This window comes from Lolium rigidum, chromosome 1 (assembly GCF_022539505.1).
Source record: "Lolium rigidum isolate FL_2022 chromosome 1, APGP_CSIRO_Lrig_0.1, whole genome shotgun sequence".
NCBI classification, from domain to species: Eukaryota; Viridiplantae; Streptophyta; class Magnoliopsida; order Poales; family Poaceae; genus Lolium; species Lolium rigidum.
This window is the reverse complement of record NC_061508.1, coordinates 323,185,205-323,197,834: the sequence shown is the minus strand read 5'-3', so window position 1 is coordinate 323,197,834 and position 12,630 is coordinate 323,185,205. Positions and strand designations below refer to the sequence as shown.

General features: G+C 42.7%; 2 protein-coding genes across 3 annotated transcripts; one reads left to right on the top strand and one right to left on the bottom strand.

Annotated features, from left to right (window-relative positions):
* Nucleotides 1-3,151: 3,151 nt before the first annotated feature.
* LOC124698721 (serine/arginine-rich splicing factor SR45a-like) lies at nucleotides 3,152-7,259 on the bottom strand. 2 transcript variants are annotated; one of them, XM_047231173.1, is made up of 7 exons: nucleotides 7,236-7,259; nucleotides 7,115-7,134; nucleotides 5,970-6,119; nucleotides 4,912-5,017; nucleotides 4,688-4,837; nucleotides 4,040-4,085; nucleotides 3,152-3,749 (listed from the first exon to the last, which is right to left on the bottom strand). In XM_047231173.1, the coding sequence occupies exons 1-7, from the start codon at nucleotides 7,236-7,238 to the stop codon at nucleotides 3,376-3,378; spliced, it is 849 nt and encodes a 282-aa protein (XP_047087129.1). In that variant the 5' UTR covers nucleotides 7,239-7,259; the 3' UTR covers nucleotides 3,152-3,375. The 2 variants fall into 2 exon arrangements, with proteins under 2 accessions (XP_047087129.1, XP_047087136.1); XM_047231180.1 differs by having other exon boundaries at nucleotides 4,912-5,014.
* A 348-nt stretch (nucleotides 7,260-7,607) lies between these two features.
* On the top strand, nucleotides 7,608-10,519 carry LOC124662439 (DDB1- and CUL4-associated factor 8-like). The gene is made up of 6 exons (XM_047200280.1): nucleotides 7,608-7,703; nucleotides 8,465-8,704; nucleotides 8,825-8,968; nucleotides 9,045-9,725; nucleotides 10,168-10,227; nucleotides 10,322-10,519. The coding sequence occupies exons 1-6, from the start codon at nucleotides 7,608-7,610 to the stop codon at nucleotides 10,517-10,519; spliced, it is 1,419 nt and encodes a 472-aa protein (XP_047056236.1).
* Nucleotides 10,520-12,630: the final 2,111 nt, after the last annotated feature.

Below are 12,630 nucleotides of genomic sequence, written 5' to 3'. Positions count from 1 at the left end.
GAGGCCCCACAGAGCGGCAATATATGATTTTCTCTAAATAAATAGACGACCCCACTGGTCATTGGCTGCGGCAGCCCCACAGAGCAGCAATATATGTATTTTCCTGAAAAATATACGACCCCACTGGTCATTGGCTGCGGAGGCTCCACAGAGAGACAGAGAGGCAATATATGATTTTCTCTAAATAAATAGACGACCCCACTGGTCATTGGCTGCGGCAGCCCCACAGAGCGGCAATATATGTCTTTTCCTGAAAAATTTACGACCCCACTGGTCATTGACTGCGGCAGCCCTATAGAGCGGCCCCATTTGTCATTGGCGAGCAACGCGTATAAAATCATGACATAAAACGGCCCACACGTCGGCGATAGATGGATGGCTGCTCCGACGTGTCTCCCGACCCTACCCGTCGGCACGAGACGGTCGGGGAGGAGCTGCCCCTGTGCGGCCCCACCCGGTCAGACTAACGGTCAAGGCCTCCGACCCGATGGCTACCGGCCGTTCCAGCACTTGTGCGTGTTTCAAACTAGAGGAGGGGAAAACTGAGGAAAAACTAAGGGACTGGGGAAAACTGAGTACAACTAACGAACCAGGGGCACGAAAATAGAAATCCCTTTTTAAAAATGAATCTGCTATGAGTGGATTTTGTTGTTTTGTTTTTTATACTTTTTGTGTACATACCGTTATTGTGCATATGTTTGGTTGTTTATTATGTGTCTTTTTTTTTGCAACTCATGTGTCTGTTTGTTAAGCCATGCATACGTGGGGTAGAGAGGAGTGCGGATGCGTGTTTTTGTACCGCAAGATTCGGACGAACCGCCGTTCGCCCACTCATTTTTTTAGGGTAATGATAATTTAAACTATGCAACTCATGTGAAAGAAAAAATAAAACACAAGAGTTCTAGAAATCTCATATAAATATTATGCGGTAGAGATATTTTATTATATATATGGCACTGGGCATTTTGTTGCACAAGACTGCTCTACAAATCAGATCAATATGGGATTTATTTGGCATCTTAGGCCGTCAACCTAATTTAAAGAGTCAATTGCAGCAGCACGTGTGTTTGTTCTTGCATTTGGCATGAACACCCTTCCCAGGTTCTTGTGCTTCGCATAATGCGCGGCAATTCTCAATCTGAGTGCAAGGAAAATGGTGCTGGCATTTCTGACCCTTAGATTCTGCAAAAGAAACATGTAAACACATGTCAGAATACGCGTCCTGATTTCGTCTTTGGCATCGAAAGCGAGGAGTAAAACACCTAAACAAGGCTATGGGTAGCTACTTACGAGGAGTAGTGTCAGCTGCTTGGCAAGATTCGAAGGTAGAAGAAAGCATTGCAAGCACCAGGAGAGCGACTGCCATGGAGTACACGGCCCTCCTGCTGCTCATCTTGACCAGTGCCATGATCTGGACAAAGAGATCGCTCACTTCTATTCCTGGTTCTATCTTGTGTTTATTTCTCCTTGCGCACTGCTTGCAAATAAGCTGCTTCGTTTACATGTATTTATAGGGAGACATGATAAAATCTGCGTACAATTTTCTTTTCATTTATACAGATATACTGAGTTAATGCGAAAGATATACTGAGTTAATGTTCGCATAACGTTGATAGATAGTATACTACTCCCTCCGACTCATACTAGTTCCTATTAATATAGATGCATCTAGATATATTTTACTTCTAGCTACATCCATATTAGTGGCAAGTAATTAATATGACTCGGATGGAGTATATTTATTGCATCATTCATGGTAGTGTGTTAGTGTTTTCATATAGGGACATGGTAAAATCTTTGGTATATTAATTATTTTCTATTAATATAGATGTATCTGGACATATTTTACTTCTAGCTACATCCATCCTAGTGGCAAGTAATTAATATGACTCGGATGGAGTATATTTATTGCATCATTCATGGTAGTGTGTTGGTGTTTTCATATAGGGACATGGCAAAATCTTAGGCATTAATTATAAATTCATTTCTGCATATCTTGCAAGTTCTAAGTAAATATACCTTGTGCCCTTCTGTATATACATAATTATTGAAATGGTACATTATGAATTCCAAAATTCGGTGTAGCATACATCCGGAAGGCCTATCCAACTGAAAGTTCTCCCCTTCGGTGGAGTCAAATTTGAACCAATTTTTCCTTTTCAAATGATCAAGTTTGGACCACTTTATTCTTTCTCCACTACACGCATCGACCAAAATTCAGAAGCAGCAACCGAGGCAGGTAGAGGAAAAAAGAAACAATTCGCCGTACCGCACCCAGCATCACATGTCGACCAAAACCATTAAATTCTTAGGATCTATTGGGTATTTCTTTGAGTCAAACTGTTGGTCCTGATTTCGAGATTGACTTGCAATACCAAAACTCTTCCGATTCATTTTAATACTCACTCTGTCTCAAAATGTAAGACGTGTAAGATTCGTTAAAAGTTAAATCTTACTCAGTTGGACCAAATTTTAAAAAAAAAAATCATATGTATAATATTCAATGTATACACTGAGAAAGTTTATCTTATGCTGAATCTATTGGTATTGATATAGTATTTTAAATGTTCCTTTTTGTATAATTTAGTTAAACTTAAAAATGATAATTTTTAACTAATCTTAGACGGCTTATATTTTGAGACGAAGGGAGTACTAAACAATGTAGGTCCTGAATTACAGGCCGGTTTGATTTTTAGCTCAAGGCTACACAACGCATATTTAAACGGTCGCATTTTTTTATTCTTATTATATATTAGAAGTAAAACTAGGAACATACACAAATGGTGTATGTATATGCTTTTCTAAGGTCCTTGCATAACTAGCATATTCACTCGTTTTTCTCTTGAATGAGTACCTGGCTACATTCTTGGCATAGTGTTAAGACCTCAATGATAGAGTGCCTCCTTTGCTAATGTGTTATAGATGAATGGTTCAGTTTGGCAGGTAATTGCACAACAAGAAGATATTCAGTCGAGACAAAGTAGTAGATGTATTCACAAGCATTCAGAATGGTCATGTACTAAGATTGTGTAACTTTAGTTCAAAACCGTACATGTGCTGCCATGTGGTCTATGGTTTATTTCAAGAATATTCCACACCCCTTGGCTTCACACATTCTAGGGAAAATTATGGGAAATGCCGGATACAATGGTTCCAAACAGTTCAAAGATGCTGAATATAACGTCTCAGGTCCTTGGTAGGACCATTTCATAAGTTACAAACTTGGTGCAGTACACCATTCGGGAAAATCCTGAATATATCGTTCCAAGATAGTACAACTACACCCATCATCACCAGGAAGGCCATCACCAACAGAATGTCATCCATCCAACTTGATCAACATCAGGCCTCTACCAACACCCAGCGGCACAGAACTCACCTGTCATAGCCACCGCCCCCAGCACGGCGGCTACCATAGCCTCTCTCAGGCATCCGGTATGGGGAGTAAGGAAGCGACCTAGACCGCTCCCTTCTTGCCCTGCCACCGTAAGGAGGGGGGGAACGTTGAGGCGAGTATCCCCGACCGCCACCCCGGCTGTCATAGTAGTCTCGGCCGTCCCTAGGGGGTGGCGAGTAGTCCCGGGCATCCCTGTAGGGAGGGTAGTCTCGGGTGTCCCTGTAGGACGAGTACATGGGAGGTGGAGACCTGCGGTAGCTGTTGCCGCCATAGTAGTCATCACGGCCACCATAGCCGCCTCTGCGGAATCTGCCACCACCGCGCTGCATCTCTCTACGCTCGTAGCGATGGCCTGTCAAAGGAAAATTGGAAGTAAGCTTAAAGTTGTTGTAAACATCAAAGCATATGTAGAGATCTCATATAAGCACAATAGAATTAAAAATAAGGAATCGTGCCCTATCCAAGGAAAGTAAACTGCAAGCTGTAAATAACAAGGCATATCTTTACATCGCATATAAGTACAATATAAGAAAATGCAAAGAAAAGAAGAGAGTACTGAGGTAAGATTTTGACAGTATGACGTAAACTAAAGGGTAACTATTATCCGACATTGTATACCACAAGCTTGGCTACTTCTCATACCTAGATAACTTCCAGGAGTTGGCGTCCTTGGGCGACCTCGGCGTGACTGAAATAATCATCAGACCAACAATCAGTACGATATCAAGTTCCAATTTATACAAGGTAGAAAATAAAGTATCATGCTGGATTGTGTAGGTAATTATGAGGTTCCCTTACGATCAGTGGATACACACCCTGCATTAATGGACCAAGGAGCAAATAGGTAATGAAGAGCACAAACTCCAACTAGCAGGCATCCGACATTGCTATGCATAAGTCACCACACATCTTGACTAATGATTTGGAAATGCCCGTTGATTAGTTGAATTGGAGTTGAAGGCATCCAACATTGCTAGGCATCCAACATTGCTATGCATATGTCACCACACATCTTGACTAATGATTTGGTGCTGAGATTTAGTTGAAAGTTTGCTACGTTTAGTTGTTGTGAATCTGGTGTTGCATAGTAACCCTTTGGGCTGCCCATTGATCAAGCTGTATGAGCTAAAGTTGAAATTGATGAACTCAGCATCTTGATTGCTGGCACAAAGCTTGCACAATCTCTTCTGAATAATAACCAAAAAACCTCCAGGTCAACACACATGAAATATTACGCTGCATCTGAAAAAAAAACAAGACGACAGCCCATGTGGATGCATAAACAATTACCTTTTCAACAGTGATGTTTCGGCCTTGCATTTCAGACTGGTTAAGATATTTGATGCAGCGTTCAGCATCCTCAACAGTGTCCATGGTGATGAAGGCAAACCCACGAGAAACACGGGTATGGGGTTCAAGAACAACATGGCAAGAAACCACCTACAAACAGCAGATGTTAACTTTGCACTTCAGACAACCAGGAAATCTGTGTGATGTCACCCAAGTAAACTAACCTTTCCTTCCTTATTGAAGTACTCTCTAAGTTCTTTATCCGTCACTCTAGACGAAAGTCCAGTTATGTACAGAGTATTTCCATGATTCACAGCTTCAGGCTCCCTGCTACAAGGAACATATTAAGAATGTACAAATTACATGTGAACAAACTGTTACTTGTGACTTTTCTAAGAGGTTAACCGTTTTTTAAGCATATGCCACATTCAGAAAAAAGAAAGTGTCTACTTCATGTTCCTTGTCTCCTGCATTTCAAAATGCTGATATATTGCCAATTTTCCATATACACTATATACACTACTTTAGTTCCATGGATGGAAATCCATTTTCCTATTGCAAGGGATATTAGAATTTAGAATGCATTTTTAACATAGCAATATCTCATAGCTTCACACCACAAGTTTAGTGATCATTAGCCATTACGCCATCAGCTACTTACTACTCCCTCTATGCCAAAATATAGTGCTTACAGGTTTTTTTTAAGTTAAACCATGTAAACTTTGACCAAGTTTATACCAAAAAATACCAACATTTAGAATCTCAAATCAATACCATTATATTCATCGTAAAGTATATTTTAATATGGTATATATTAGGCATTTTAGATATAGATTTTCCTCAATAAACTAGTCAAAGTTAGTGAAGTTTGACTTTCGCAGAACCAATGCGCACTGTATTATGGCAAGGAGGGAGTAACATAGTACCATAAAGTGATTTTGAATGTCACAGCTGTTAGAACTAGTGTGTATGACTAGCAAGTAATTTAACTACCCCAACACTATCAGCCACTACAACCAGATAACCAACTATTCCAAAATTTATAATAAATGCTTCTATCCTACAAAAGATCACATGAAGTTTTACACCACGACTGTACAGTTAGTATTACCAGATAAACTTACTATTGTGAACATAACTCTCAACGGCAAGAACATGTTGTCTACGACATTGCAAGAGTGCATGGTAATCTTTTATTTAGTTTTTGTTGTGAGAAACACAACATGCAGAATAAATGGAGTACAAGCAGTATTAGCAAATAAGATGTAGCAAGAATTCACACCTCCCAGGGCTTCTCGATCTTGACCTGGCCTGAGATCTAGGATCAGGCGACGGAGATCTAGATTGGGATCGAGCTACAGGTGATCTTGACCTTGACATTGCCTTCTGGCGTCCCTTGTAAGGAGAAGGGGACCTCGAGGACCTTGTGTACCTGACAGCAAGAAATTATCCATAAAGTGCTAACTATGGACCTAATAACTCTGACAAAGGTTTTCTCGTGTCTTTGACTTTATCCCACAGTGAAGAGAGCATAGCACATTGGATAACAGAGCACAACCATAAATTTGATGAAACATTACAAGTTTAAAGAAAACAATATGAAGTGCTGATAGAATAGTTCTCAGGAGTCAACATAACTTATTTTGTGTTCAGTGGCCATAGCCAATTGCTTAATATTAATAACCTATGAAATTTCAAGTGTAGAAATATCATGACATGAATAATGCAAGATGGAAATAGGGAATACGAACAGTACGAAAAATAACGCCAGGATTAGCTCTCTACGTTGACTCATGAAATGAGCATCCATCAGCATCGCATAAAAACTCTTTGTAACCTCAAATAGACAAATCTAGTCAATCATCTAAATTTCACACAGAAGTAGCACAGGGCTGTGGGAGCGCACGCCCACGCCCCCTCACCAGCTGTGCTATCTCAGCTAGAACTTCAATCAAATATGTGTTACACCGTTTTATTAAAGTTTGTTACTAGTGAACACTTAACTCCGAAGGTTACTGGCAAACCAGCGGTGAAAATCTTCTCCAGGTGAAATAGCGGGCTACACTAGACTACCTATCAGGCGACACGAATCCTAAGAAACGGCGGAATTACAAGGGCTGCACAACTGTGGGGAGCCACCACCACGGAGCTCCCGTACCAGGGGCAAAGTGTAACATCTAACACGCAAGTCAACAAGATCCACAGCTAGGCCGCACACAACACAAATCGCCGCATGCCCCGTATTTCCCTGGATCTACCGCCAGCGCTCCATCACCTGAACTGAACCTACGTTCTAGGCGGCGTCACTGGACCCAGATCAGAGCCGGCGACCAACGCAGCGAGAAGAACTCGAACCAGGCACGGAATCGGGGAAAGCGAGAGGAGGAGGGGGAGGATCGCGCACGGGGAAGCCGGGCTCGCCATTACCTCCGGCGCGGGGAGTCGGCCTGCGAAAAGAGGAGCAGACGTCAGTACGGAGATCAACGCGGCGACGGGTTCGGGAGCGACAACAGCGAGCGGGGGGAGCGGGAACAGGAGAGGTGGTTACCATGGCGCGATGCGGGAGCGGCGACGGCGGCGGCGGAGCTCCCGGCTGGTTCCGGCGGGTCGCGGCTAGGGTTTGGCTGCGCTTCGGTCCCTTTCCAGCCTCCTTCTCCCGGTCGATCTGATTGCGCTGGAGCTCAAATGGGTTTCGATTTTGTGCAGCGGTGGAGGGAGGTGGTCTGGGCCGTGCTGGGCCACGACAGGCACGGATCAGGCCCAATAGGCCCATTGGAGTTAGAGAGGGATCGCGGGCTTCTTTGGGCCCAGTACTTGGCTTCCCGACACCGCCATGCGCGCAGGGAGGCAGAGCAGTTGCAGCAGCGGAGAGTGAGTGGGAGGAGAAGAAACCGTGGCGTCGCGGGCGGCGGAGGAGGCGATGCCGGCGGAGGGGACGCGGATGGCGCGGCTGTGGGAGCGCGAGGTCGGCCGCCTCCCGCCCAGGCGCTTCGCCGGCGCCGTCAGGGCCTCCGAGGTCCAGCTCCGTCTCTATCTGTCTTCTGCTTAACTCTGCTCAACTCTGCTTGAGCCAGCCATTCGACCTTCAAATCGAGCATGAACTAGGTTTACCGTGCGGAAGATCGGTCTCTGCTACCGAGGTTACTGTGGTTCATCTTGGATTATTGGGGGTTCTCGGATTCCCCCAAATAATGCTGTAACTGTTAAGCTGTTTGTTCTTTGGGATTTGGGAAATGATCCCCGCCGATTGCTCGCTTCCTCATCCAACATTACGGAAATTTGCATGCATTTGCATTATAAAAAATTGCGATCATAATTGTTTCAAAATTTGCATGCAAATAATGTTGCATACTACCTCCGTCTAAAAATAAGTGTCTTAGTTTTATCTAGATATATGGATGTATCTAGACACATCTTAATTGTAGATACATCTGCATGTCGAAAAAGTTGAGACACTTATTTTTAGACGGGGGGAGTAATATAAATTATGAAGAGAACAACGGGTTGGTTTAAATTTTCAGGTGCATCTTCTCATATTTTTACTGTCGCACTAGCGAAATATGTTGTGTAAGCAAGAAAATAAAAGTGGGGTAAATGGTTTTATGTAGCACCGACACGCAGCTACGCTTGGGCCGTTGGTTCACCCAGAAATATTCGATGCAATGGCATTTTAAGTTCACACCCACATGTAACAATGCGGGCAAGCTCTCGTACTGAAATCAAATACCGAGGTGTCGGCTTTTTACTCATTGAGCTGCTCTTTTGCTCTCCGTGCAGGAGTTTGTGCTGGGCCTCCAGAAAAGGCTGCAGAAGCACAAGAGATGCGTGGACACCTTATGCTTCAACAGTAGTGGGAGCTTGCTCATGTCCTCTTCACACGACCAGACTATCGCACTGTGGAACTTGGAAGAGGCGGTGCCGAGACTGATGTTCCAGGCTGGCGGTGATGTGTCCAACGCGCAGTTCATGCCCTTATCGGATGATCGGAGCATCGTCACATGCGGCGCTGATGGGGAGGTATACAGATGTTTTCATGCTGCACGCCTGAGTGCTTCCATGGCAGATGTCTCTGTCTTGAGCTTTTTTATGTTGTGTGTAATGGTCATGGTTTGGCTATTCGTTGTAGTCGCGGAACAGGTGAGGCATTCGCGTATACGAGAAGGTGGTTGCGTGTTTACGGATGAGCTTGTTGACCTGAGGTACGCGGTGAACAAGTTGGCTGTTGAGCCGGGAAGTCCTCACACATTCTTTAGCTGCGTGGAGGATGGCTCTGTTTTGCTCGTAAGTTGTTAACCAGGCTCCTACTTGTTGTTATCGATGTTGAATTCCTTTGTTTCTGACTATGTTTTTCCTCTAGTTTGACCTGAGGAGGAAATATCCCAGGAAGCTCTTTAAATGTGGTGCGCTTAGAAGATTTGGTTTCTTATCTGGTCGCACTGTGATACTCCGTGCTATTGCCGTAGACCCAAGAAACCCCTCTTGTTTTGCAGTTTGTGGATGTGATGAGTATGTACGGCTATATGATGCCCGTAAGATTTCTATGGAAATGTCTAAATTTGGTGTCCCAGTAGAGCAATTCTGCCCTCAACATTTGGTATCCAGCGACAGCAAGAGAGATGGAATCAGTGGTTTGGCTTTCTCACACACTGGCGAAATTTTAGCATCCTACAGTTATGAAAACATCTACCTTTTCTCAAGAGAGCATGGGTTATACTTCAACGATTTTGAGGAGAATTACAGTGAGAAGTTGCCTGTACCTCAGACCTTCAGGGGTCATGAGAACATGCAGCCCATTAAAGGTGTTAGCTTCTTTGGTCCCAATTGTGACTATGTTATCTCTGGATCAGACTGCGGCCATGTGTTTATTTGGAGAAACAAGGATGGACAGCTTCTGCGTGCGATGCAAGCTGATATAAGGAGTGTGGACTGTGTTGAGCAACATCCCACTGAGATTGTTATTGCAAGCAGCGGCATTGAAACAGACGTCAAGATTTGGGCACCTGGTGATAGTGAGAATCCCTCCACTTACAATTATGACGTACATCCTTTCTTTTACTCAAATATTACGTATTACACATGGATTGTTATGTTTATTTTTTATTATTATTTTTGCTATGATGATTATTTTCATACTTTGGTTACACAGATTGTCAAATTTGATGTAACATGTTAGGTAGGATTTTTCCGGACTTCTAAACTAATACATAACACTTGAATATTTTTTTATTTTGCTCCAGATATGTTTGCGCTTTATGATTTTGCATTGAAGTCAAGTGTGATTCCTTGCTTCATATCTTCAATTTAAATTTGTCAAGAAATCATAAAGGTGCTTTGTTTGCAGTATGACTATGAGATATACTAGAAAATAGTCGGTCATTTTCATCACAAAATGCTAAATATGAAGGGGCAATTTTACACATGAGAAATCAATATTTGGTGTAGTTATTGCTTCTTTTTGTCCACTGTGTCGTGTACTCAAGATATCAGTTATAGCTGTCCTACTTGCAAATAACGATGTTGGAACAGGGTTGGGAACTTCAGTATTCCGTATTTGTTTGTACTTTTGCTTCTTTATGCAGAGACGAATATGTGTTTGATGATACAGTTTTGACATATGAATTTTACTTTATGAAGCCTGATACAAATCCTTTCATCATCCGGGGCACGGGCAGCGATTTCGATGGCTCTTCTTACATAGATGACGTTGACATGCATTCCTCGGGTGATGACGACGTTGACGATGATGAAGAGGACAAGGAAGAAGAGGTGGGTGTAGACGAAGATCAGAAAGATGATGAGGACGATATGGAGCATATGAATGATGATCGGTGAGGGTGCCATTGGTCATTAGTGTAGCAGGGATGGAGGTTGTGTCAAGCTATTTTGTCAAGAGTTGTTAGAGCTGGACATAAGGAATTCAGATTTGGAAAAAGCGTGTCTGCTAAGTTAGGATGTGGATATGTTACTCCTGAGTGTCCTTATCAGTATTTAGCACTTGTATATATTCTTTTGACATAGTGAATCATCCGGACAATGGTTATCAGGTGACCAACATCTTATCCGTTATTGTATATATTCTCTAGCAGTTCTTGTAGCAAGTATGGAGATTGTGTCAAGCTACTAACATTATTGTAATGGAAATGTTAGTATGGAGATTGTGTCAAGTTTTTATGATTTCCTTTATTAGATTTGTGAGGTCCACTGAAATCACAATTTTGCATATTTTGGTTCGAGCATTTGAGGGAAACACTCCAATGGTGAATGAACTATTCAGAGATGAGCACATCGATCACTCATCTCTCAAAATGTGAAACCCGACACAGAACTCATGGTTATGAGCGGTTTGGCCACAAACAGGCTCCGTTGCGGGCTTTTCGGCCATGTGGCATGCAGAGTGGTGTTAGAATATGTCACGATCAGTTAGGATCAATTAGGCAGTTTCGTCTTATCCTTGTAAACTTGATCCTCATGTGTTGTTAACCAAAATCATGTAGGAGTATCTGGGGTAAGGCCCAGCCTATCAATATATATATCACCCAGCATATGCCCCCGGCTATGGTTCTATGAATATATATGGGGTCAAACGCCTCACTTTAAAAAGTGGTATAGTATCAGAGCCTTCTTCTTCGACCTACATATAGCCCAAACGGATCTACAAAGTGTTGTACCATGGCGTCCTCATCGAACCACAGTCCACAAACTAACCATCCCCAAGTCTATGAGAAACTTACTTGTGAGAATTTTCTTACCACTAGTAGAAAATCTCTCATGCGTACCGGTTCCAGAGGGGCATTCGTACCGGTTTTGCAACCGGTACAAATTATTCGGCACTAAAGCCCCCCCCCCCTTTCGTACCGGTTGCTTACGAACCGGTATAAAAGGGGCCTCCACGTGGGCCACCAGGAGAGCTCAGGGCTAAGGATCTTTGGTACCGGTTGGTAATACGAACCGGTACCAAAGGTTCCCCCGCGGCAGGGAATTTGCCCGAATCTCTCGCCGCGCGAGAATTGAAGTTTTAGGGTTTTTGGAGGGGTTTAGGGATATCGGTTTGTTTCATATCGCGTCGATGCACCAGAAACGCGTTTGGGTTTATTGAAGTACATGAAGATCAATATGATGCATAGCAAGTTGGTGCATATAATATAACACACATGTAATTGCATAAGATCGCAAATTAAGAAGCACTATGCATGAAGATCGATCTTCATGCATAGTAGTGGTACTCTCCGAGCCGTACTCTATATATTACATGTAGCATAGTGGTACTCTTCGAGTCAACTATATATGTAACATGTACATCTTCATTCATAGTGGAACTCGCGAATGGTGGTATGACGTCCCGAAGGAAGAATCCCGCCAATTCCTCGGCTATTGCTATGAAGCGGTCATCGATTGAGAGCTTGTTCCGCTTTGTTGCCAACTATAAAAGAATAAGATACAAATGAGTACATGAGATATGTGTGTGTGTATATATATATTGAAACCACAATGAAACAACTATTACTGAAACTCAGCACAACTTATGATAAGAAAACAAATTTGTGAATATTGTTTTCGTACCTCTTTATTTCTTGCATTATTAATTCTCTCGCTGACAATTCTGTGGATGTACTCGCAAACGTAGAATCCACAGAGATCAGTCCCTTGTGGTTGTTGCGGGCATTTCTTTACAAGAATATAAGTCAATCAAACAATAGTCAAGTATGATAATTAAAGTTGTGTGGACCTAGGTAGTACTACTTACTTTCGCCTTCCATCGCAGCCTCTGTGGCCATTCATGGGACGTATCTTCCTTGATGAAAGTTGCCCATACGCTGCCCGACAAAAGAAAATGCATAAAAGAGTTATCAATTAGTTCATAGCAGGAAATTAACGAAACAAACCGATAACAATTAAAATTACCTTTTGAGCATTAAATAACAAGACAAGTATAGTTCCGGTTC